At 39.5% G+C, this 26881-nt stretch overlaps 1 protein-coding gene across 6 annotated transcripts in view; it reads right to left on the bottom strand.

The window, feature by feature from the left end:
• Positions 1-26881, bottom strand: part of LOC148852903 (uncharacterized) — a 115529-nt gene that overhangs the window by 62186 nt on the left and 26462 nt on the right. For 4 of the 6 annotated variants that reach the window (XM_088945401.1, XM_088945398.1, XM_088945399.1 and 1 more), the window contains exons 3-5: positions 25518-25628; positions 7385-7441; positions 7187-7257 (exon numbers count right to left, since the gene is read on the bottom strand). In XM_088945401.1, coding sequence (XP_088801527.1) covers positions 7187-7257; positions 7385-7441; positions 25518-25628 — 239 coding nt within the window. Of the gene's footprint in view, positions 1-7002; positions 7067-7186; positions 7258-7384; positions 7442-25517; positions 25629-26881 lie in introns of all 6 variants that reach the window. The other 2 variants (XM_088945402.1, XM_088945403.1) reach the window with 1 other exon arrangement.

Raw genomic sequence — 26881 nt, 5'->3', positions numbered from 1 at the left:
CTAGACGACAAGAGATCTACATTAGGAATTTGCACTCTTGTTGAGGGTAATGTGATTTCATGAAATAGTAAAAAGCAATTAGTTGTAGCTGGGTCAAGTGTAGAAGCTGAATATAGAGCTATAGCACATGGTGTTTCAAAGCTTCTCTAGGTTCGGTCCTTACTAGGAGGGATTGGAATTGATGCGGAGGAACCTATAAAGTTGTACTATGATAATTGTTGTACAGGAAGAAGAGAGAAAGGGAGAGAGGAGAGGAGAGACAAGAGGACTGAGAGTCCAAAGAGATACTACAGGCGACGCAATATGTTATATTTATACTAGGGCGACAACAACTAAACATAAAGAAAAGGAAAAATACAATAGTACCTCTGCAGTACTATACATATATAAAAATAACATCTGTTAACACTCCCCCTCAAGTTGGAGCATAGATATCAATCATGCCCAACTCGCCACATAGATCATGATGTCTTGAGTGGTGTAGTCCTTTTGTAAAGATGTCTGCAAGTTGGTCCTCAGAGCTGACATAGGGAGTACACACTTCACCTGTGATGACTTTCTCTCTGATAAAATGCTTGTCGACTTCAACGTGTTTTGTTCTATCATGTAGCACTGGGTTAGCAGCAATGTTTATGGCTGCTTTGTTATCACAGAATAGGGTCATAGGCCTGTCCACTAGAAAACCCAATTCACTCAACAGATTCTTTATCCACATACTTTCAGCCACTCCATGAGCCATTGCTCGATATTCAGCTTCAGCACTGGATCTAGCAACCACACTTTGCTTTTTACTTCTCCAGGTAACTAGGTTTCCTCCTATGAAGGTGCAGTAGCCACTAGTAGACTTTCTGTCATTTTGAGATCCAGCCCAATCTGCATCAATATACACTTCAACTTTCAAATGCCCGTGTCTTTGAAACAACAAGCCAGCACCTGGAAACCTTTTAAGATATCGAAGGATTCTTTCTGCTGCTTCAAGATGAGTGGACATAGGTGCATGCATAAACTGGCTAAGGACACCAATAGCATAAGCAATGTCTGGGCGAGTCATAGAAAGATATAACAATCTCCCTACAAGTCTCTGAAACTGTTTCACATCCTTGATAGGTTCACCTTGGCTATCACCTAATTTATGGTTGGGATCAATGGGAGAGTCAATTGGCTTCACTCCCATTTTTCCAGTATCCTAGAGTAAATCTAGGACATACTTCCTTCGGGAAATGAAGATACCCCTTTTTGAGCGGGCAACTTCGATTCCAAGGAAGTATCTTGGAGGCCCTAGATCCTTTACTTCAAACTGTGTGGCAAGAAAACTCTTCAACCTCAAGATTTCATTCTTCCAATCACCAGTGACAATTATATCATCAACATATACTATCAAAGCAGCAATTTTACCTTCTCCTCTTTTCATAAACAGTGTGTGATCAAATTGACATTGCTTGTATCCTTTCTACTGAACCGCAACATGGAATCTCTGAACCAGGCTCTTCGTGATTGTTTTAGCCCGTATAAAGACTTCTTCAACTTGCACACCTTCTGTTCATTTCCTTCAGCCTAAAAACTAGGGGGTTGTATCATGTAAACTTCCTCTTCAAGGTCACCATTCAAGAATGCATTCTTGATATCAAGCTAATGTAGATCCCAGTCAAGGTTAGCAGCAAGAGAGAATAGAACTCTAATGGAGTTCATCTTCGCAATAGGAGCAAAGGTCTCTGCATAATCAACTCCGTACACCTAAGTAAACCCCTTTGCCACTAAACGAGCTTTATACCTCTCCACTGTGCCACCAGCCCTATGTTTAACTGTGAACACCCATTTACATCCAACTGGATCATTTCCCTTAGGAAGATCTACAAGTTCCCATGTGCCATTTTTATGAAGAGCATTAACTTCTTCCGTCATAGCATCTGTCCATTCAGGTACTAAAAGAGCTTCTGCCACATTCTTAGGGATAGGGACACTGTCAATGGAAGTAAGAAATGCACGAAAAGAGGGAGAAATGTTCTCATAAGAAACAAAGTGGGAAATGGGGTGTTTAGTGGTGCACGATCTAACACCTTTCCTGTGAGCAATAAGAAGGTCAAGGTCATTAGCAATAGAGGTATCAATTGTAATGGGGTCAGGGACATCATTGGGAACCAAGGTACCTAAGTGAGTATGATCCGCCCCCGAGGAGTTTGATGGCACTAAAGGTACAACTTCTAGATTCTCCACAGCTCTTGAATTTGGTTGGCCTTTGCGACGATGGAAGAAGACACAAAAAGGCGGAGGATCAGGAAGAGAAGGGAGCTGAACCAGTTTCTCCTCATTCCTACACTCCCCCTGAGGTGAAATAGGGAAAAAAGGCTCATTCTCAAAGAAAGAGACATCCATGGAAACATAGAATTTCCGAGAAACAGTATCAAAACAACAGTATCCCTTCTGAGTGAAGGAGTACCCCAGGAATATGCAAGGAATAGCACGAAAATCCAATTTCCCACGAGTGGGAGACAGATTTTGGACAAAGCACCGTCAACCAAATACGCAAGGAGGAATGGGAAGAAGGGGGCCTTAGGGAAGAGAAGCTGATGTGGGGCTTTTCACTCTAACCAACGAGAGGGCATACGGTTAATGAGGTAGGTAGAACAAATGACAGCCTCAAGCCAAAAACGTTTGGGGACATTCATATGGAGTAATAAACCCCGGGCCACTTCAAGGAGATTGCGGTTCTTTCGTTCAGCAACACCATTTTGTTGTGGTGTTTGGGCGCAAGAGCTACAGTGAAGTGAACCACGCGAAGCAAAAAATTCCGTGAGATCACTATGAAAATTCAGTTTGAAATTGAGTGAAGACCATCCGCTGAAAATCTTGGATAATTTTTGGTACTTCCTCCCTGGTTCGCATGGGATATACCCAAGTATATCTAGAATAATCATCAATGATGGTGATAAAATACTTGTAACCACTCTCAGATGGTAAAGTAACATGGCCCCACACATCAGAATGAACAATGTGAAAAGGAAATTCAGATTTACTATTTTTTGGAAGAAAATGAGTTCTACAATGTTTACTCAATTGACACGTTTGACAAGAGAAATTTGAAACGGACATTGAATTAAACAGATCAGGAAACACCACTTTCAAAGACTCAAAAGATAAATGACCAAGGCGACAATGCCATAAATAAACTTGACTCTTATAGGACTGACTCTTAGACTCTGTAACATGAAGACCAGTCTCCAGCATGTAAAGTCCACCAACCATACGTCCTCTACCAATCGTCCTCCCCGAGGCCAGATCTTGGATCACACAGTAAGAAGGGAAAAATGTCACTGAGCAATTTAAGGAATTAGTAATACTACTAACAGAGAACAAACTAATGGAAAATTTTAGGGATTTTTTACTCAGAGAGTGTAAGGCCAAGGGGAAGAGAGACGGTTCCTTGACCATCTTTGGAAGCATACGATCCATCAGCTAGTCTCACCTTGTCTCTTCCAAAAAGAAGGTGATAGGTTTGAAAGTAAGAGGACGTACCAGTCATGTGTTTTGACGCTCCAAAATCAATGATCCATGTAGAAACAAGGGTATGAGAAGCAACATGGAAAGTTGTGGCAGAGTTACCTGATGTAGACGCAAATGAGGTTGAGGGAGGAGCATCCATCTGATGAATTGCTCTACCATAGAGCTCTAAATGGTCACGGAAGGAATTCATAATATCCTCCCTTGGGTCAAATCTAGATGAATGTGTCTAAGTCACAGTATGGATGGGGGGCTGATTCTCTCGAGCAGCCATGTTGGCCATAGTGTGTTTCTTTGTACCTTGCAGTCCTGACCTTTTATTCACATTTGAACTTTTCTTCTTATTCAAATCTTGAGCCCATTTCGGCTTTCCATGGAGATCCCAGCATGTATCTCGGGTGTGTCAGGGCTTCTGGGAAGGAGTACACCACAATTTATCTTTGTCATCCATTTTTTTCTGAAGTTCTCCTTTCCTAGAAGAATTTCCTCCACTAGTAGTAACACTCCCTTTCGCGGCCAATACAACTGCATCTCCACCAGAACTGTTCATCAGATTCCTTCTGCTTTCTTCAGATTGTACAAGAGCATAAACTTCCTGGACTGATGGAAGATCCTTAAAACCGAGGATCTGGACCCTGATAGACTCATATGTAGGGTTCAAACCATGTAAGAAAGCAAACACTCTCTGCTGGGAGACGAGTTTTTTGTACAGTTTTGCATCTTCATCACACTTCCATTCCACACTTTGATAATGATCCAACTCCTTCCAGACAGAAGTCAAGTCAAAGTAATATACAGATAGACACCTCTCCCCTTGTTTACAAGTAGACGATTCTGCCTATAGTTGGTAGATTTTTGCATAGTGTCGCAGTTCTGAATATGTTGATTTTGCTTGTTCCCAGATCTCATTTATCATTTCAGCCCACATAAAGTTCCTCCTTATTTGAGGTTGCATAGAGACTAAAAGCCAAGACATAACCATGTTGTTTTCCTGATTCCATCTATCATATTCAGCACTCCCAGAATGTGGTTCTTTTATTCTCCCATTAATATAACCTATCTTCCCCCTTACAGTGATGTTCAGTTTGATCCCTCTTGACCACTCTAAATAATTTAAACCATCAAGAGGGACAACAGCCATGGGAAAGGATAGGTCCACACCCCCACTCATTCAATTCAGCGTTGAGGAAACTCCGGATGTAGCAGAATCTTCACCAATCATGATTTCAGATTCAAAAACAACATCCAATAGAGGAACACAGCCTTAAAAAAAGTTGTTACAGAAGGTACCAGCCACTTCCAGACCTTCAGTCCACCAAAAAACTGCTGTTGCAGCACATAAACAAGGTCCTTACGACCTACGGTTTCAACTTCCAGACCTTCAGTCCACCAAAAAGCTGTTGTTGCAGCACATAAACAAGGTCCTTACGACCTACAGTTTCACAGGGATCAAACGACCCCCACAAAAAAAAAAGGAAAAGAAAGAGGTGCAGCTCACCTCACATCCAATCGGCAGACCTAAAACAGGTCCAGCACAGGCACACGACCAGAAAGGAGAAGAGAGTAAACAAAAGGTATTCAGTCGAACATCAGGGCAGCTGAACAGCAGATGATAACTTCTGAAAGTTTCAGTCGAACATCAGGGAGCCGAACAGCAGATGAACAGTAGATGATAACTTCTGAAAGTTTGTCACCCTTGAAACAAAGTCTTTTACATGCTGGAAGAGGAAAAGACAGACTGCTCGACTTCACCCTTCAGACCTGGACGTCTTGCTCTGATACCATGTTGTACAGGAAGAAGAGAGAAAGGGAGAGAGGAGAGGAGAGACAAGAGGACTGAGAGTCCAAAGAGATACTGCAGGCGGCGCAGTATGTTATATTTATACTAGGGCGACAACAACTAAACATAAAGAAAAGGAAAAGTACAATAGTACCCTTGCGGTACTATACATATATAAAATAACATCTGTTAACAATAATCAAGCAGCAATTAACATTGACCATAACCCATTTTAGTATGATAGAACAAAGCATATAGAAGTGGACAAACATTTCATAAGAAAAAGGGTGACATCTGGGAAAGTGTGCCTACCATATGTTTCATCTAACTTACAACTAGTTAATGTTCTCACCAAAGGAGTTGCAAGAAATAAGCTTGAACATGATCTACGCAAGTTGGGAATGTATGACATCTACTCCCAACTTGAGGAAGAGTCTTGAGACTCAATTTTTTTGATGTATTATCTTATTTAGGTTTTAGAATCATTTGTGTTATTGGGCCCAAGGCCCATTAATTTATATTTATTTTTGAGACTGTTTTTATGTTAGGAGCTCCACCCTATTAAAGGCATGTTAGTCATTATAATCGGTTTTATTTCATGAGTATATAAGACAATGAGTGGGACGGCCAGATCATTATTGGCTTCTCCCCATCTCTTCTTCTCTTTCTCCTCTTCTCTTCTCTTCAAGAACCTCTTTTCCTTTTCTTTCTATCACTGTTATCAAATCATATTATTGTTTGTAGCTTTCTACTCTCCTCACCTCAATCTTCCAGAACTCCCATGTAGCCCTTTCGGACTGAAACCCTAGCTTCCCTTAAGCCTGCAACTAATCTTTCCCTTCCTCCACCTCCAGAGCCATCTACCGTCCTTTAGGTAGACCCCTCTATTGCCTTACCTACCCCTGCCTACACTCTCACTTGACCTGTTCTCTTTAGAGGTCATTTCACTGGTGGCAGACTGGTGCTTGAGGATATACTGAACTTACTGCAACTCTGCACAAGCTAGCAGTCCAAAGAAAGGGTGTAACAATCCAAAGACAGTGACTCCAATGTTAACAGTCCCAGAAAACTATTTCAGACATGATTTAAGATCCTTGAACCGAATCCTTCCTGCTTTCAATAGCCCAGAAAACTTCTTGGACTGCTACTTGATTTTCCAACTTCTACACCTGAGAGAACAGTCTCTCTAGTAGTTGTAGTTGACTATTCCCTGCATCATGAGCTCCACTAGCTCATGGCTAAACAGCTTAGGGTATCCTTAGTTTGAAACCCCAAGGAAAAACCCTAGAGATTTGCGACCAGAACTAGGGTTCCAGGAGAAAGAAAAAGCAAACTGAAAGACAAGAAAAAAAAGGAGAAAGAACAATGCAGACCAGGGTAGGATTAGTACTCTAATACCAGGAAGATTCAATCCCTAGTTTGGAGAAGAGAAGAGAAGATTTTGAAAGGAAGAATGGGCAGAAGATCTTCTCTTCCAGCCACTTGTTGATATTTAAATGAGAGCTTTACGGTATTACATGCATGGACAACTTTGCCCCGGCTTAGGTGGCAGCAAGGTACAAAAGCACAAAAACAGAACAATACAAGCCCACGCCTATTACCCCCCAAATAAACACAAGAGCATAATATAAAAGTAACAGGCCCAAGCCCATGTGCTTATGTCCCAAAACAGTTCAAATCTTGGAAACAGCCTCATTGTATGTGCAGGGGGTAAGGCTGTGTACATCTGTCCCTCCCTGGACCTGCATTGGCAGGAGCCTCATGCACTGTGCTGCCCTTTTTTATTATCTGAAAAGAGCATCATCATAGTCAAAAATAAATTTCCACATTATTTCAGTTACCCAAAAGTTAATAAAAGTTAAATAAAACTAACAAAATTTGTAATAAAAGTTAATAACAAAAGTATACCCAATACCACCAAGTGGAACACCATGACAGGATGTAACAAAGCGTTTTTTGAAAGGATCCATAATTATTGCCTGAAGAAAAGCAAGATATGCTTAAAAATTAAAGATTAATTGGATGGAAACTTAGAGATACATATATTTATAACAAATCATTTCATTAGATCAAAATAGAACTCTTCATTCACATTAGTAAAATTACCCGCCCTTCAGAAGCTTCTTGTTTGAGATAGCGCCTCATGCGAAAACCCATTGGAGCCTTTCAAAGAAAGCCAAACAACTAAATTAGATAATGTACATATAATGAATGCATAAACACAGATGCAGGGCCTATGGGGGTCTTGGGAACAAGTCTTTTGGGCTTCTTTGTTGGCATGATGTGGTTTGGGGAGTGGCTCTGTAGGAGCAAAAAGCAGTCAAAGTTATTGTATAAGTTTTATTGAAATAATAAAAGTTATTACAGTTTCTGTTTAAAAAACATTGTACAACAATTATGTGCCTAGCATCCCATGAAATTTATGCCAGCCTCTTCTGCCTAGTCTATTCTTTTTTGATGTTCTTTTATGTTTATCATACATTTCTGGGAGAATGATCCCCAATATAACTGTTCCCAGTTCCTTGTGTCCTCATTGTTTGGCTTCTATAGATATACTTTTTGCTGAATGTTGAACCCAAGAAAAGGTCTTCTTGATTGCCTATCTAAGTGCCTTACTCCCGTACGATGTATAAATACTGCCAAAGGCCGTATGGGATAGTTTTGATGCACACTTTTGCATCTGACATAGATGAACAACTTTAGTTGCTTGAGGCTCATCCCATATTTTTTACATTAGTATCATAAAATCAAGAATAGAGCTCTTCCATGTGAATTTTACTCACACAGATACATTATTTTATGTATTAACACGTCAAGTCCAATTTATTTTATATGGCACAAACATATACTTTTGTAGGTTAACAGTGCAAGCCTGTTCATAAATTATAAAGAGAATTATTTAAGTGATACCATGGCATTATTCTTAGTTGGTCCCTGTGGTATTTGTATTTCTAGGCACAAGTGCAGATATGTAACTTCATCATCTTTTAAAACACTGTTCATTTACTTTCACACAATCCTTTCTCCTCTTTCTGTCTTCTCTTTATCTCTTAACTTTCTATGCCCTATCAGAGCACCATCAGACAGATCAAATTACATCTTTTCTCTTCAATCCAAAAGCTTTCCTCAAGGCGATTGAACTGCTGTTGAAATGACTGAACTTCCCTGGTCTTTTCACCTCTTCCGCTCCTTTTTTATTTCTTTCTTGATCATAGATTCATAGGGCCAAGATTTATTATGTTGAATGTCTTGGAACTGATGTTCGAGACATATAGTGTTTCATGGGTTGTTGAGAGAACCCTCTGACCGTGGACCATTGAATTGGATTTTAATGACACATATACCTGCCAAACTGATGATCATGGACTGTTAAACCACTGTTGATCAACCTGATTTTCTTACAGAAAATGTTGAGAAGAATCTTGGACCAACACTGATCTATTGCCTCATAAGTGGAAGAATGGTTAATGTCAATAATATTTCTGATTATTCTTCTAAGGTCAGCACATATGTTTACCATTTATGTCATCTTGCAGAACTGACAGGACAAGAAAAGGTCTCTGATGTCTCTGTTTCCTGGTTTGTATAAACTAATGCTATTTCCTTGGTCTGGAAACTGGAAAGGTGGTTTTTACCTCCATTAATTACCTGTTTACTTGATTTTACTTTTCTCTTATTGCTGACTTCAATAACAAGCTGGTATAGAGCAGATTTCAAAAGTTTTCTGGTAGGATCCATCCAAGTCTAGGATCAGCCAGAGTACATGGTGTATTACAAATCTGATCAAGATTTCTTTCATCACCTGGTTTCTAGTAAAGAGGTTTAATTCTAAGTTCATCTGGGTAAGGACTGCAAATGGGATGGCAGATGTTTAGCAAAACAAGGAGTTGATCCTCTTTTATTTTGGGCAAAGTTGTAATCTGGTGTAATAGGGGCTCGTGGGATTGCTATAATAGTTGTACTAAGTTTCTGAATTAACTAATGAATGGAAAATTCTTTTGCTGATTGTAGATAACACTGATGTGGTCCCCACTGTGTTCATATGATTGTAGTTAGACTGTAGTTAGCAGTTAGTTATTTCAGTTTGTTAGTTCGTAATTTATTTCAGTTTATAGTTATTAGTTTTCTTTTATTATTTTTCCATGTAAGCAGTAAGGGTAATTCAGCCCTTTTACTTTCATTCAAATATTAATAGAAATTGTAAGAGTGGGGCGGCTGTTGATTGTCTCTCTCTCTCTTTTCTGAACTCCCTTCTTCAAGTTCTTCTTCTCCTCTTCTCTTCTCTTATCCTCTTCTCTCTTTCCAATCTTTGTTTGTTAATTTCTCATTAAACCTAGGACAGATTGTAGTCCTATTCGACTACTTGGTACCAGAGCCAACCTAGGAGTTCTTATGCTTGTCTAATCGGGCCGACTACATGAGAACCTCCTAGGTTTGGAAGTTTCAGCAGAAAGGTCATCGGCTGGTTCTTGGAGGTTGCTGGTAGTGTGAGGCTGCTACTAAAGAGATTGTAGAGTCTTGAAGAGATCCAGTGATCAGGAAGAATCAGAAGCAGTTACGAATCCTCAAGATTAGGGTTCAGATATCAATTTGAAGGTGGCGGCAAGAGTTTTTTTCATGAAGCTGTTTTTCTTGAGATTGAGCTAAAAAAAGATTATTTTTGCTTATTCTGAGAGGTGCGGTTGGGAAATCTCCTCTCTTCTCCTGAGTTTTTAGGGTTTTAAGAGAAAACCTTGAAATTCAAGACTGCTGTTAATTTTGGGCAGTAGTTGGACCATTTTTTTATTCCAGACTGAGTGCTCTTGTTCTTTGGAGATCTAGTAGAGCTGTTTATTTTTTCTGGGTAGTTTCCGAACCAAATTCATCCTTCTAAGTCGGCTGTTATCAATTTCTCGGTGCAGTTTCTCTTATCACAGCAATAAAATAGTGTTTTTTTATTAACATCTTAACCAATAATGGAGTTTAAGAACCAAGGGGAAGGTGTTTTTGGGGCTAGTGGTTCTGGTAACATGTCTGAGAACACCTTTCAGATTACAACTATTAAGTTTGATGGATCAAATTACTTAGAATGTGCCCAATCAGCTATGGTGGCCATTGGGGGTAGAGGAAAACTAAATTATTTGTTGGGGGATGTGAAGGAACCAACTAAGGAGGATCAAACTTATGCCAAAAGGGTTCAAGAAAACTATTTGGTTATGACATGGCTGTGCAACTCCATGCAGCCACATATCAGCCGAAACTACTTATGGGCAAAAATAGCTAAGGAAATTTGGGACATCATGAAAGAGACCTACTCCCAACCCCTTAATGTTTCTAGGGCTTATGAGCTGAAATCTGAGTTTAATAATCTTAAGCAAGGAGAGAAACCAGTCTCGGTTTACTTCTCAACTTTGAAATCCTTGTGGCATGAAATTGACCACCTAGAAACAATTGAGTGGGAAAGTCAAAAGGATGCACAGACTTACAGAAAGAAAGTTGAAACTAATAGGATTTTTGAATTCCTAACCGGTCTGAATTCTGAATATGATATTGTGAGACAACAACTACTAACGAGAGATAGTGTGACCCTAACTACTCCTTAGTGCACAGTGAAGAGAGTAGGGATATGAAGAAGGAGGACAAAAGGGACCTAGTATGTGAACATTGCAAGAAACTTAAACATACTAAAGACACCTGTTGGAAGTTGCATCCCCATCTAGTTCCAGCAAAACTTAGAAACAAAAGGGAAAATGCCAATGTGGTTGTTACTATTGATTGTGCAACTTCATCGGACACAAGAGGCACATCACTAGACACTTTAGCTGCTCTGACTCAGTTGGAGAGTGAAGTTGGTAATTCAGCACCATCATCTCAGCCGTCAACACCGTCATCAGCTCCTCCCACAGCTTTTGCACATTCAGTTACACGGGCCTCATCTTATCATGCTTCAGCTCCAGGTAACACTGAACACTGATGGGTGATAGACTCAGGTGCATCTAATCGTATGGCTGGCTTGCCCTCACTGTTTACTACCTATCACTTATCTTCTAGTAGAGACAAAGTGTCTATTGCTGATGGCTCTCTTGTTCCCATTTCTGGCACGAGAGACATCAAGTTGTCTAATGCCATTTCCTTGTCTTTAGTTTTGCATGTTCCTAAACTTAGTACTAATTTGCTTTCAGTTAGTATCATTACTAAAAACCAGAATTGTTCAGTGACCTTTTCCCCTGATCGATGTGTTGGAGGGAGATCTCATTGGGAAGATAGTAAAGCTAGGAGGTATTTTGCTTCTCAATCTATTAGCCAGGTTATGCTTTGGCATAACCGGTTAGGTCATTTATCTTTTAGGTCTTTGAAAAGTTTGTTTCCTAATTCGTTTGAGTCTGTCCAAATGTCCATTTTGAGATTTGTGAAAGTTGTGAGCTTGCAAAGCATTGTAGAACAACCTATTCATTGAGTAATAAAAGAAGTAGTATTCCTTTTGACATTATGCATACCGATGTTTGGGGACCTTATCACATCACTGCTATGAGGGGGGTATAGATATTTCTTGCTGTTTGTTAATGACTATACCTACTCTTCTTGGGTTTACATTATGCATTCTCGAGATGAAGTTCCTACCTTGACCTGGATCTTTCATCAGATGATTTTAACCCAATTTGGGGTCAAAATCAAAATTTTTAGATCCGATAATGCAAAAGAGTACTTTGCAAAACCATTAGCCTCTTATTTTCTTGACCATGGGATTATCCATCAGAGTATTTGTCCTCATACACCTCAGTAGAATGGGGTTGCTAAGAGAAAGAATAGGCACATATTGGAGGTGGCTAGAAGCATCATATTTAACTCCAATGTGCCTATATATTTTTGGGGAGATGCCATTCTTATAGTGGTATATCTCATCAACCGAATTCCTTCATGGATTCATGACATGAAACCTCCATTCACTCTTTTATATCCTAATAAAGAGTTGTTTACCGTTCCCCTTAAAACCTTTGGTTGTACTTGCTTTGTTCAGACCCTTGGCCCTCATTGTTCCAATTTTGATCCTAAAGCCTCAAAATGTATTTTCCTTAGTTATGCACAAACTCAAAAGGGAAATTGTTGCTATGAACCCACTTCTAGGAGGAGATTTGTCTCTATGGATGTCACTTTCTTTGAGGATGTACCCTATTATCCCAGGGTTTCTCCTCAGGAGGAGAGTAGTGAGGTTGGGGTTAATTCATCAGAAGTTCCTTTACATGTCCCATTGAGTGAAAGAGGGATGTAATGGGGAGGGTTGTCAGAGGTGCCAAGATTTGAGAGTCTATCACAGACGGTGGAGGCAGGTTGATTTCGGTCATCAACAATCCAGGCCAGCCCCAATTCCTTCTGCAGATCCAGATCCAGGTACCACAGTTCCTTTATTTGATATTACAAATGAGATACCTTCCACTGTTGAGACTTCACCACCTTTTTTTGAGCCCTCACCTCCATTGGATGACCTTGACCTCCCCATTCCAGTCCGTAAAGGAAAACGCCGTTGCACCACATCCATAGCCCATTGCATTTCCCAATTCTTGACTTATGGTCATTTGTCTCCCTCTTACAAGCCCTTTCTTGCATCCATTGTTGATATTCCCATTCCCAGAACAGTGCAGGAAGCCTTGTCAATTCCTGAGTGGAAGGATGCAATGAAGGTAGACATGGATGCACTTCTAAGAAACAATACCTGGGAGCTAGTTGATCAACCTAAAGGGAAGAAACCGATTGAATGTAGATGGGTGTTTACTGTGAAGCATAATGTTGATGGTTCCATTGAAAGGTACAAAGCCCGATTAATTGCAAAGGGGTTTACTTAGACATTTGGTATAAACAAATTGGTGACTTTTGCATTAGTAGCAAAGATGACCACTATCAAAGTTTTATTATCTCTTGCAATCAGTTACTCCTGGCCTTTGTTTCAGATGGATGTTAAAAATGTCTTCCTCAATGGAGACTTGCAAGAAGAAGTTTACATGCAGTTGCCTCCTGGGTTTTATAGTGCAAAAATAGGAAAGAAGTTTTGCCGGCTGAACAAAGCCTTGTATGGACTAAAACAATGCCCTAGAGCTTGGTTTGATAGATTCAAATAAGCTCTTGAAAAGTTTGGCTAAGTGTAGCTCAGTCAGATTACACTTTGTTTATCAAGAAAGTGGATTTTTCCTTAACCCTGCTTGTTGTATATGTGGATGATATTGTAGTGATAGGGAGTGATAAGAGTGAGATTGAGCCTCTTAAGAAACTCCTTCATCAAGAGTTTGAGGTAAAAGATCTAGGACAGCTACGATACTTCTTGGGTATTGAGGTAGCTAGGTCCAAGCATGGGATTTTTGTTTCTCAAAGAAAGTATGTTCTTGATTTGTTGGAAGAAACTGGAAAGTTGGGTGTTAAGCCTTTTGACACACCTATTGAATAGAATCACAAGATCAGTGCAGAGGGTGGAGAGCCCCTTAAAGATAAAGCTATGTTCCAACGGTTAGTTGGCAAACTCCTCTATCTTTGTCCCACACGACCGAACATCAGTTATGCAGTCAGTGTTGTTAATCAGTATATGCACTCCCCTAGAACTACTCACCTACTTGTAGTTGAGAGGATATTGGCATATTTGAAGAGGTGTCCAGGCGGAGGTGTACTATTCAAGGATAATGATCACATGAAGATAGAAGTTTACACAGATGCTGATTGGGCTGGGTGTGTTGATGATAGAAGGTCTACCTCTGGATATTGTGCTTTTGTAGGAGGTAATCTTGTCTCTTGGAGGAGTAAGAAACAAAATGTTGTTTCTCGTTCCAGTGTTGAAGCTGAATATAGGTCCATGGCAAATGGTGTGGCTGAAATACTATGGTTGAAATCACTATTTGAGGAGTTGGGTATTGCTTATGAGAAACCCTTAATGTTGTACCGTGATTATCGGGTTACTATTAATATAGCCCATAATCCAGTACAACATGACAAAACTAAGCATATTGAAGTAAACCGACATTTTATTAGAGAAAGGGTTGCATCTCAAGAAGTGTGTCTTCCATATATCACCTCCAACATGCAACTTGCAGATCTTCTCACCAAGGTTGTTTCAGTGAAGAAGTTAGAGGCAGATCTATGCAATTTGGAAATGACAAACATCTATTCCCAACTTGAGGGGGAGTATAGAGAACACTGATGTGGTCTGCACTGTGTTCATATGACTGTAGTTAAACTATAGTTAGCAGTTAGTTATTTCAGTTTGTTAGTTGGTAGTTTATTTCAGTTTATAGTTATTAGTTTTCTTTTATTATTTTTCTATGTAAACAATAAGGGTAATTCAGCCCTTTTACTTTCATTCGAATATTAATATAAATTGTAAGAGTGGGGCAGATGTTGATTGTCTCTCTCTCTCTCTCTTTTCTGAACTCCCTTCTTTGAGTTCTTCTCCTCTTCTCTTCTCTTATCCTCCTCTCTTTTCAATCTTTGTTGGTTAATTTCTCATTAAACCTAGGACAGATTATAGTCCAATTCTACTACTCTGATCAAAAACCAAAAAAAACTGGTTTGAGGGGAAGTGTAGAGAAAAAATAGTTGAGGGCCTTTCCATTATTTTTGTGCAGCTCTTATTTATTTTTAATTTCTTATTTTCCCCTAGAAGGGTCATTTTGTAAATATTTGGCTCATATAATATACTATCGTTTTGACCTTTGGGATGGGGTTGATAGTTGTATCTTCCTAACATTCTGTACCATGTTATTCTTATCTCGTTGTCCCCTGTTCACAACCTTGGACTTCTCTTATCACAAGTTTACTAATAGAATATCAATATCCAAAAGGAATCAAATATAAAGCAATGCTAGGGAGAAACTCCATACTGTAAAGCTTGATCGCACCAATTAGTTGGAGTGTACACAGTTTCTAAAACTCCGTACTCCATATTGGTAGACAAGGAAATATGCCAAGTGGGAATAGGAAAATTACATGGTGATGTCAAGGCTAGATAATTTGATGCTCCAACATATTAGTAGAAATTTCTTGTAAATAAAGACAACAAAGGAGATTTGAGATGGGTTTGCAAAGACATTCACAAGCACGAACGTGGCCAGGGTGTACCAGCTATGGAATGAGATTAATAATCTGGTGTTTTGCCTCTGCTTGGAGATTGGGTGGGAAGAGGAAAGGGGATCATTAAGATGCAGAGTTTTTTGGATACCTCTAATCACGGGGACTCCTGCGAGAAGTCGGAGAGTCAAGACCTTGATTGAAACAAAGAAGTTGGTTTTTGAAGAAGGAAAGAGCAAAAACCTTTCAGTTCTAAAAATAAGAGAAAAAGGAAGGGCAACTATTTTTCTAACAGGAGAAGCTACACAGTGGTTGAAGGGGTTCATTGATGGAGCACTCTTCTCAATGAAGAAAAATGCCTGGATGGGATCGCTGGAAGCTGCAAGAAGAAGGTACCAGGTGGCGTTGAAATACAACCAGAAAAGCTGGTTTGTGGCTGTTATAGAGTTTTTTGGAGGTAATAGAAGACAAATGGTTTGTTTTCCAGAAGGAAAACAGGGGACGGGTTGGAGGTTGGTCACTCAGATGTTGCAAGAGTATTTGGCATTGAAAGACAATAGTTTTTCCAGAAGAGAAGTCTACCAAAACAATAAAAATAAAGAGGTAGAACAGAAATAAGTGCAAGTTGCGTTAACAAAGTGCAAAGGTTGACATTGGAAAGAAATGGAGAAGGGTGGGAAAGAAAAATGATTTTGGAAACAGGAAGGGAGTTTACAGACTGGGATTTATTCTAGATAAACTAAGAAAGAAACTTCAAATGGAAGGAGTTATGATATTCCCTTTTGATAGAAGGCGAGCAATTTTGCATGTTGAAGAAAAAATAGTGGATTTTGATAGGTTAGAAACTGATTCGGGTGTCATTCTGGTGAACAAATGGACTGTCGCCTGTAACAACAAGGTTTTTCAAGATGAAGCCTTCATGATCAAATTGTTTGGGATACCTTTTAATCTTACAGTGCTGGAATTGTCTCTCTTGCTTCCGCTTACTCCCTTGTACAAGGGGAGAAAGTCGAAGGGCCGCCATGATGCAACCTCCTATGATTGATCACTCTGCTTTTATGTCATCTTGACCCAATAAAAATACTAGCAAGCACCAAGGCTGAGGATGTTATTTGTGATTTTTGCAAGAAGCCAAGACACACTAAGAAAAGGTGTTGGGAGCTCAATCCTCATTTAAAGACGAAAAAGTACAAAACTAGGAAGAAGGGCAATGCTCACTTGGCCACAGTTGGTAATGGTGCTCAACCTTCTGATGTGCTTGACTCCTCTGACATAATGGACAAACTAAGGAATATTGTTGCAGCTGGAAAAGGGCGGTACATCCTCCTCATCTGGTTTTGGATCTAGTAATCCATCTAGTTCATATGCCAAAACAGGTACTGCACTTGCTTGTTCCACACCTTTTAGCCCATGGATTGTAGACTCTGGGGCTAGTACCCATATAACTGGTATACCCTCACATTTTATCTCATATAAGTTAACCCCAGGGAAGGACAAGATTACCGTTGCTGATGGATCTCAAACCCCTATTTCGGGTCAGGCTGAAGTCAAACTCACTCATAACCTTTCTCTTGGATCTGTTCTTCATGTGCCCCAGCTACATTAAAATTTTTTGTCTGTTAATTCTCTTACGAAATCCCATAATTGCTCAGTGACTTTTTTCCTACCCGTTGTGTTTTTCAGGACCTGAGCAAGGGGAAGATGGTTGGAAGCGGGCATGAAAATCATGGAGTCTACCTCTTTAATGGACCTTCAGAGAATGGATTGTCAAGCTAGACTAAGTTTTGTTCAAATGAAAAAATCAGTCTTTTGAAATTATGGCATTGTCATCTTGGTCATATGTCTTTCAATTCTATAAAACTTTTGTTTCTAAACCTGTTTGACTCTGTGCCAAAGTTGAATTTTGAATGTGAAGTTTGTCATCTGTCCAAACAATGTAGAACCACATATTTTGCAAGCAGCAAAAGAAGTAATGTTTTCCATTTGATCCATATTGATGTTTGGGGTCCATATGCTATCCCTTGCATAGGTCGGTATAAATATTTCATCCTCTTCATTGATGACTATAGTCGGTATACATGACTCTAATTGATGAAAAGTCGGGATAAAGTTCCTATGATTGTTCAAAACTTCATGAATATGGTAGACACAGTTTGAGAAAAGAGTGAAGATAATAAGATCTGACAATGCCAAAGCACACTTTGAACATCAATTGCATAGATTTCTTGAAGATCGGGGTATTATTCACCAAAGTTCATGCAGTCATACTCCACAACAAAATGAGGTGACTGAAAGGAACAACAAGCATGTCGTTGAAGTTGCTTGTGGTCTACTGTTTCAAACTCATATTCCCACTCGTTTCTGGGGTGATGCTGTTGAGTCAACTGTGTATCTTATTAACAGACTCCCATCAAGGGTCCTAAACCTTCATTCTCCTCATCAACTTCTCTTCCCTGATGAACCCCCTTTTAATCTACCCCTCAAGATCTTTGGTTGTGTGTGTTTTGTTCATGATATGAGTCCTTCCCGGCATAAATTTGATCTTAAATTAGTTAAATGTGTATTACTTGGTTACTCTCCAGTCCAGAAAGGCTATAGATGCTTTGATGCTTTACTTGGCAAGAGATATGTCTCTAAGGATGTTACCTTTTTGGAGTCCTCTTCCTTTTTCCATCATCATGTCCTTCTCTTCAAGGGGAGAATGCGAGTGAAGATCGGACTCCCTACTACCTTCCTGTTCCTACCTCTATTCCTCCCTCTCTTGTAATGATGGTACTCCTTCTCCTCCTCCTCCTGTGTATCGACCTTGGTCTTGGCAACAGTTTTTCATCAGGCGCAGTAAGAGGGTGGATCCTAAAGCAGAATGCCCATCACAATCTGATTCCCCAAACTCAGGTAATCTTGAACCTCACGACAATCCTATTATCGATTCTAACCTTGATCTTCCTATTGCCATTCAAAAGGGAAGAGGACATGTAACAAGTATCCTATTACTAGTGTGTCTTATGATGCTCTCTCACCTTCCTATTGTCTATTGTGCCTATATTTCTGCCATCTCTTCTATTTCCATCCCTCGCAGTGTTACAGAGGCAATGCAGTCCCCTCATTGGAAGTAAGCTATGATCCAAGAAATGGAGGCCCTAATAAAGAACCAGATTTGGGAGGTTGTTCCTTGTCCTAAAGATAAGATTCTTGTTGGGTGTAAGTGGGTTTATACTGTTAAGCACAAGGCAGATGGCTCGATTGAGAGGTACAATGCTCGAGTTGTAGCCAAAGGATACACTCAAACTTATGGAATTGACCTAGAAACCTTTGCTCCAGTTGCTAAAATGAACTCTATTCGTGTAACCCTATCTCTTGTTGCCCATTTCTCTTGGCCTTTATATCAAATGGATGTAAAAAATGCCTTCCTTAATGGGGACTTACAAGAGGAAGTGTATATGGACTTACCACTTGGAGTAAGCTTTCCTAACAGAGATGGAAAAATCTGCCGCCTGAAGAAGTCCTTGTATGGGCTCAAACAGTCCCAGAGAACCTGGTTTGACAGGTTCAAAAATACTATCTTAAAGATTGGGTTTGATCAATCTCAGGCTGACCATACCTTATTCATTAGAAGAGTTGATGGTAGAATAACAATGTTGATACGATATATTGATGACATTATTGTGACAGGTGATGATATCATAGGTATCTCTCAATTAAAGTCATTCCTTGCTTTTGAATTTGAAATTAAGGACCTTGGTGATCTCCGATATTTTCTTGGCATTGAAGTTGCAAGATCCAAGAAGGGAATTTTTCGGTCACAAAGGAAGTATGTACTTGATTTGCTTCATGAAATTGGGAAATTAGGGTGTAAGACTGCAGAAACTCCAATTGATCCTAACCACAAGTTGAGTTCCACTGAAGGAGAAGTTCTTCCAGACAGGGGAACATATCAAAGATTGGTAGGCAGCCTTCTGTATCTCTGCTTGACTAGACCTGACATATCCTATGTTATTGGAGTGGTTAGTTCAATATATGCATGAACCCAAGGCACCTCATATGCAGACAGTTAATAGAATTTTAGCCTACCTCAAAGGATGCCCTGGTAAAGGGATGTTGTATTCCAATCACAACCATCTAAAGATTGAGGCTTACATAGACGTTGATTGGGCAGGGTCCATTGATGATAGAAGATCTACATCTCGTTATTGTGCCTTAGCGGGAGGCAATGTGGTTTCATGGAGAAGTAAGAAACAATTTGTGGTTGCTCGTTCTACTACTGAGGTAGAGTACAGGGCAATGGCTCATGGAGTATCTGCACTACTCTGGTTGAAGACCTTATTAACTGAAATCGGCATCCAAGCAGATATCCCAATGAAACTATATTGTAATTATCAAGCAGCCATAAATATTGCCCACAATCCTGTCCAACATAATCGTACAAAGCATATTGAGGTGGATAGACACTCCATTAGAGAAAAGGTTGCTAGTAGAGAGATTTGCCTTCCTTTTGTAAGATTGGAAGACCAACTAGTTGATTGCCTTACTAAAGGTGTCCACCATCCAAAGTTTTCTAAGAACCTTGACAAGCTGGGCATGATTGACATATATGCTCAGCTTGAGGGGGAGTGTTGAGATTGCTTAGACATGGGTGTTTCTGGACCTTTTTCTCTTCCTTGTACTCTTTTTGTATTTGGGCACCCAAGTAGAGGCTTCCTTGTAATTTACTATTTTCAAAGTATAAAGATCTTTTGAGGGTGTGAATAGTAACAAGAACACACCTCTCGCCACATCTCTTCTTCTTGGTTTCTCTCTTCTAAACCTTAGTTTTAACTTTTGTTTGTCAACTGGATAAAAGCGACAAATCTATTTGAGTCTTTCACTGTGGATGATATAATTAGGGGGTGGCAGCACATTACTTGTCAACCTCATCAAGCAACAAAATATTATGCTTTTGTTGCCTACCACCTTTGAACCACATAAAGCTAAATTTTGATGGGTGTAGCATGAAAAATCCAAGGGAGGGTATTCACAAAGGACATGTATTAAATATTACTCTGGTCCTATTGTCTAAGGGAACTCTATAGAGGCAGAGATAATGGCACTATTACATGGACAAAGGCTCTTAGCTACACTGATCTCATAGTAAAAAGAGATTCAACGAATATTATTGGTTGGTTTAAGCACAATAGGACTGGAATATGAAAGGGAGTAAACAGGGCTCAAATGTATTGGTGTACCACCTAGAGGGAGGACAAAAAAGTAATGAAATTAAGAAAATGAAGTGATGGGTAGCCGCCCAAAGTAAGATGAAAGGTAAGAGGCAGAACCTTTCTTTGAACTATCAATTTTTTAACATAATGGAATTGTGTGAGGTTTGGTTCTTCTGTCTGTGGTCTGGTGCTATGGGAGGAGAGGAATGCTTGGGTTCTTGAAAATAGGAGTACATATGAGCAGGAGGTGTTAAGGAAGATCAAAAAAACTGCATTCGTGGTTATCTATAAATAGGAAATTCAAAGGACTAGAAAGTGTGAAGGCAAGAAGTAGTGTGAGTTTTGTTGTAGTGGAATCGACCGCCTTATGAAGTCTCTGCCATGAGTAATGCTGTGAGACAGAACGCAAAGGAGGTGGCAAGGTAGGTGATATCAGGTGGTGGTCAAGCACAGAAGTAGACACAGGGACTGGAACTAGGAGAGGGATAGATTGCTGACTTACTTCCCCAAAACACTCCCCCTGAGAAGGATTCCTTGAGAAGAAGCACGTAGATTCAAAAAAGGTAATGTCCATAGTAACATACCGGTTCCCAGAGACTGGATCATAGCAGCGGTTCCCTTTCTGATTCTCTGCATATCCAAGGAAGACACATTTCTTTGCCTTGGGATCAAACTTTGAACGGTAAGGACCAAGGATATGTGCAAAGCAGACACACCCAAACACCCTTAGAGGAATATGAAACATCTCCCCCTGAGGAAAAAGAAAGTTGAACGGAGTACTGAATCCAAGTATACGAGAAGGCACCCTGTTAATCAGATATACTGCCGTGAGAACTGCATCACCCCAAAAACGAATCGGAACTGTAGCTGTGATCATCATGCTTCTTGCTGTCTCAACAATGTGTCTGTTCTTCCTCTCCGCAACACCATTCTGCTGTAGACTGTAGGAGCAACTACTCTGATGGACAACACCATACTCCAACAGATATGAGGCAAAATGTCTCTCAAAATATTCCCTAGCATTGTCAGATCTGAACATCTTTATTCTCGTTCCAAACTGTGCTAGTACCATCTGGTGGCATTGCCTTACCAAGGATGGTACTTCATCGTGGGATTTCATCAGGTAAATCCAGGAAAACCGAGAGAAATCATCCACAAATAGGATAAAATAGCGATAGCCGCCCATAGAGGGAACATGATAAGGGCCCCACACATGCGAATGAATAACATCAAAAGGAGAAGAACATCTTTTATTACTAGGTTTAAAAGAGTGTCTACAATGCTTTCCAAGTTCACAACCTTCACACTTCAAACTTGACAGACTCACAGACTCAAACAGTTTTGGAAACAAAGAACTCAAAGAAGAAAAAGACAAATGACCCAGACGATTATGCCAAAGCATAATCTGATCCATAGATTTTGACTCGCTGCCCCTGCAAACATGATTACTTTGGTGAAGAGTGAAAGCATCCAGGAGGTAGATTCCATTCACTTCACGACCACTCCCAATCATCCTCTTTGAATCCAGATCCTGCAAAATACAGCTCGGCCCTTATTGCAGCAGATGCAATGGACTCCAAAGCAGCTGTAGTAGGGGGGCCGGAGTGTCACCAGTAACTGCCATGTGCGCATTTCCTTTCTTATTCTTCAATCTGGTCGGCACAAGATGTGGGTGAAGCTTCCAACAAGTTTCTATTTTATGCTTAGGCTTCTTACAGTAGTCACAGACCAAGTCCCTTTTGTCTTCCTTCTTGTTTTCATTGTCATTCTGTTTAGATTTCACAGCACTTACCATAGTGGACTGATCAGAAATGAGATTCTTCATCATTACATCCCTCTTGCACTCCTCTCCTGACACAAAGGCATATGCTTGGGAGAGAGTGACACTGTCCCTGGAAAGAAGATGTCGTCGTGCAATGTCATACTCAGGGTTAAGGCCAGCAAGGAATTCGAACACCCTATACATCTCTAAGTGTCTTTGATAGGTAGTTGCATCCTTGGTGGTTTCCCAAGCAAAATTCTCTAGATGGTCGATCTCCTGCCACAGGGTCCTAAGGACTGAAAAATAGGCTGCGACAGATCTATCTCCCTGCCTTGTAGCAATAATCTGATTCCTCAATTGATAAGCCCTAGCAACATTCTCCCTTTGTGAATAGGTTTCTACAACCCCATCCCATATCTCCTTCGCAGTATTTGCCCATAAAAAATTTTTACTTATATGTGGCAACATGGAATTACACAACCATGTCATTACCATATAATTTTCTTGCACCCACCGAGAGTTGCCAGTTTCAGGTTTCACCTCTTCACCGGTAATATACCCCAATTTTCCACGAGCCCCAATGGCCATCTTTGCAGATTGGGACCATTCCAAGTAGTTTGTACCATCCAACCTAACTGTAGTAATGGTCCCAGCTCCGAAGGGGTCTCCAGCACCTCCTCCTACAGGTTTCATTTCATTCCCGGGCTTATATTCAACTCTGTGTCCCTCCATGCTTCTTCAAAAGGGTATAGAAACAAAGAGAAAATGCAGCAAGAACAAACAAAACACCTTTTAGAACCAACAGCACTCCTTTGGTGTCCTAGACTTTCTTCCCATGAAAGATTCCTTTTCTATGGGATGGGAGAAGAGAGAGAAAAAGCAACTGCCCTCTCTAGGAGCCTCCAAACCACGTGGGACTTAAATCACCCCTTATAAAAAAACTCTAAGGAACCCTAAAAAAATAGGGCGCCACTACCTAGGTCAAAATTGAAGAGTCCAATAAAAACAAGACTCTTCCCCTTTCTCCAATTTTTCCTGATTTTGATGAGAAACCCTAGACCAGCTACAGGGCATACAGATCCATCAAGAAAATCCAAAAATTGGGCTTACCTGAGAGCTTCGATCAGCCTCTTAAATCTCCATGCAGTCGGCCGATCTAGGGCTGCATGAGAGAATCACTACCAGAACCTTCAACCTGCTCTGATACCAAGTAGAAACCACTATCTGCTGATTCGGTCAAGCTTCTTGTGAAAGGAAGAGGGGAAAGTTGTGATTTCAGCATTAGGAAGAGAAAGAGGAAGAAAATGAGAAGGTCAACTAGGATTGTGTATCATAACCCTAGCCGACAGCCCCTCATTCTATTTATATTTAACTTAAATATGAGATATTACAAAGATGCCCTTAGTAGGGTGGCTACTCAAACTAAATAGTTACAACTCTTTTAAAAATAAAAACTAATGGGCCCAAGGCCCAACAACTTCTTAATTTAAAAGAAAATAAACTAAACACAAATCGGCCCATTCAACAAAGCACTATTCTCGTTAATATCTTGCTAACAGGAATTTGTAAATGCTGAACAGGGGTTATGGATTGCAATGGGGCATTCAAGATGCAATTCCTTTTTGTGTATGGGAAAAGAGTTGTTTCTTCTTTTTGGTTTAATACTTAATACAATACTTTAACTTTTACAGAAAAAAAAAATTATTAACATAATGGAAACAGAATTTGTACATCATAGATCATTCACCCACTAGGAGAGCTAGCCTCGGCTAGCCTTATTACTATTACAACTTAGAACTTCTTAGTTCAGATTTAACCCCTAGCTTGTCTGGATCATAAGCCATACATTTTTCAGATCTAGGAATCCGTAAGTATGAGTTGAGACACAAACATATTGTAAATATTCATTCTTTTACAAAACTTCAAAAGGCCTTCTCAAGAGAGGTATGACACTGGGAAACTAAAAAGTCCAACAAAAAGGACTCTCTCCAACTAGGAAACACTCCAAACTCTACCAGACCAATCCTAGGACTGATTACAAAATTCAAGGAAAAACAATGATTGGGTGGTGGTTAACATGGAAGGAAAAAATTCCTAAAGTTATCTACTGCTCCAAATAAGTCCATTATTGAACCAAAAAAAAAGAAAAAAGAAATATGCTACAGATCAAATGAAGAAATCCTCACCAAGGAAAACCAGTCCAATCAAGATCTAGGGCTATCTGAACGAAAATCTAATTTTCTACCATTTTCCCAGAAAAATATTAAACCAATAATAACCTTTATTATTCAATGAGAAATAATGAGAACAAGAGAGAAGGTGGAGAGGAAGAGAGAAAAGGATGAGAGAAAGATTGGAGTGCCCAAAAATCTAGGTTGGCAGCACCTAAAGCTTCATTTATAGTAGGGAAACAGCCAATATAAAATAAAATTACAATAGTGCCTCTGTGGCACCCCTGTGGCACTTACTAGAAAAATACAACGTTCCCCCTCAAGTTGAACTGTTAGGTTGTACATGTCAATCATGCCCAACTTGTCACATAGTTCATTGTGCCTCAAATAGTGAAGTCCTTTTGTAAGAATATCAGAGTACACGACCCTTCTCGAGCTTCTCCCTTATAAAGTGCTTTTCAACTTTGATGTGTTTCATTTTATCGTGGGGGACAGGATTTGCTACAATATTTATGACTGCCTTATTGTCACAATAGAGGGACTGCAGACTACATTTGTACAAAGTGTGAATAGTAGGAAATTGGTGATGAAAAAGAGGCTCTCAGATCATCAAGGTGATGCTTTGATACCAGGTTGTTGGTAGAAAGATCATGTGCCTAGATTTGTAGAAATAAAAGAAAAGAAGAATGGGAGGATAGATTAGGATTTAGACATGTATCTAACATGAGCTCCCAATCAATATTTCATTCATTATGGGAGGGCATAAAAAGAACATAAATGCCCATACGAAGTAAGAAATACCACATTAATCCAAAAATACAAAAAATCCCAATAATACCTCTGTTATAGCTCAATAGAATGTAATAAGACAACTCTCAAGAATGCCTAACGTCATAGACTAGTTTCAAGAACAGAAACATAATATGTAGCATATACTACAAAACTCTACTTAGAAAAACAGATACGGAATCATTTATCTATAATGGCTTCCCTCACAGTCAATCAACTATACTTCACAAAGGCCTACATGCAAGAACAAGTTGAACAGAAACAAGAAAAACTGCCATAAAAAGTTGTAGATGTACCAGATGAATTATTTCTTGAATGGTTAAGTTGAATTCTGATAGAACATTTGCCTGACTATTTACTTTTCGTTGCCAAGTTAATAGTGCAGGTTGTGCAGGATCAACCTTAACCTGGAATGACCAAAAGTAGTTAGAAACCAAAAATTTCATGGTCAGTTGAAGCATCAGAAAAAGCAAGCTGAAGATGATCTAAATGAAAATAAGAAAGTTTGTTAGCTCTGCCACAGATAGTGATATTGCCTATATTCTAAGCAAGCTCCATTACACATTAGGAACTAAGTAATAAAATTAACAAATAAATGTATCTGGATGTGGCATCTTTATTCCTTGTGGAAATGCAATTGTTGTTTTTTTTTTTTTTTTTGGATCAGTAATAATCATTTTTTTAAATATATTTTTTGGTAATAAATAAGAAAAGAAAATTTATAAATAAGAAAATAAAGTACAATAGGATAGGTGATGAGCTTATCACCCCAAATATTCTAGACTTTCTAGTGCATATGTCAAAGAAAAAAAACAAATAAAAAAACATGACGCAGGACAAGAAAACTTCAATCGAACTCCAATGTAGACCAAAAGCCATCTCTAAAATCTTCTTTTGATACTCCTTCAAATTCTATTAAAATAAAAATCCAGACCATAATCCTTCTTCCAAAAAGTGTTGTGGCTTGAGTTCTATCTCGGGCAGTAAGTGGGAGATCGAGGAGTAAAGAGCCCCCACTTGAATAAACCAAAGAAAATTTCGCAAATAAACTTTGAGTAGCAGCAGTTGAAACAGAGATGAACTACATTTTCTTTAGATGCTTTGCATAAATAGCATCTATTAGCTAGTTGGATGCCTCTATGCTGAATATGATCCAGAGTGAATATACTATTCAATGCCACCAACCAAGCAAAAGCTTCAACACTCGGTCGAAAAGGATTTCCCCAAAGTCCTTTTACCTCAGATCTTTCAACTTGGTTCTTCATGAAAGCCTTGTAAAATTATTTAACAGTGTGAAACACCTCTGTTAGCTTCCTTCCACTATCTTGAATCTCTTCTCTCCGCTTACATCTTGACTGGATGCAATTTTGGCTGAAGCTCCACAAATTCCTCTATTTCCCAATCAAAATAGAGGCCTTCTGAACTTTGGAAACCAAACTACCTCCAGTATATCCCGTGATGAGGTACCGTCTTTGGTTCAACAATTCCATCAGATGGTGTTGATACAGCTTGGGGCACGAGTGAAAGTGTTTAGATTAGACAATGCCAGGGAATAGTTCGAAAAAAACTTGTCATCATACCTATTGGAGCATGGAGTTATCCATCAGAGCGGTTGTACATACACTCCACAACAAAATGGTGTAGTAGAAAGGAAGAACAG

Source organism: Nelumbo lutea, chromosome 5 (assembly GCF_056320005.1).
Source record: "Nelumbo lutea isolate HS-2025 chromosome 5, American lotus-T2T, whole genome shotgun sequence".
In the NCBI taxonomy this organism is placed as follows: Eukaryota; Viridiplantae; Streptophyta; class Magnoliopsida; order Proteales; family Nelumbonaceae; genus Nelumbo; species Nelumbo lutea.
The sequence above is the reverse complement of the archived record's forward strand: the minus strand, read 5'-3'. Positions and strand labels throughout refer to the sequence as shown.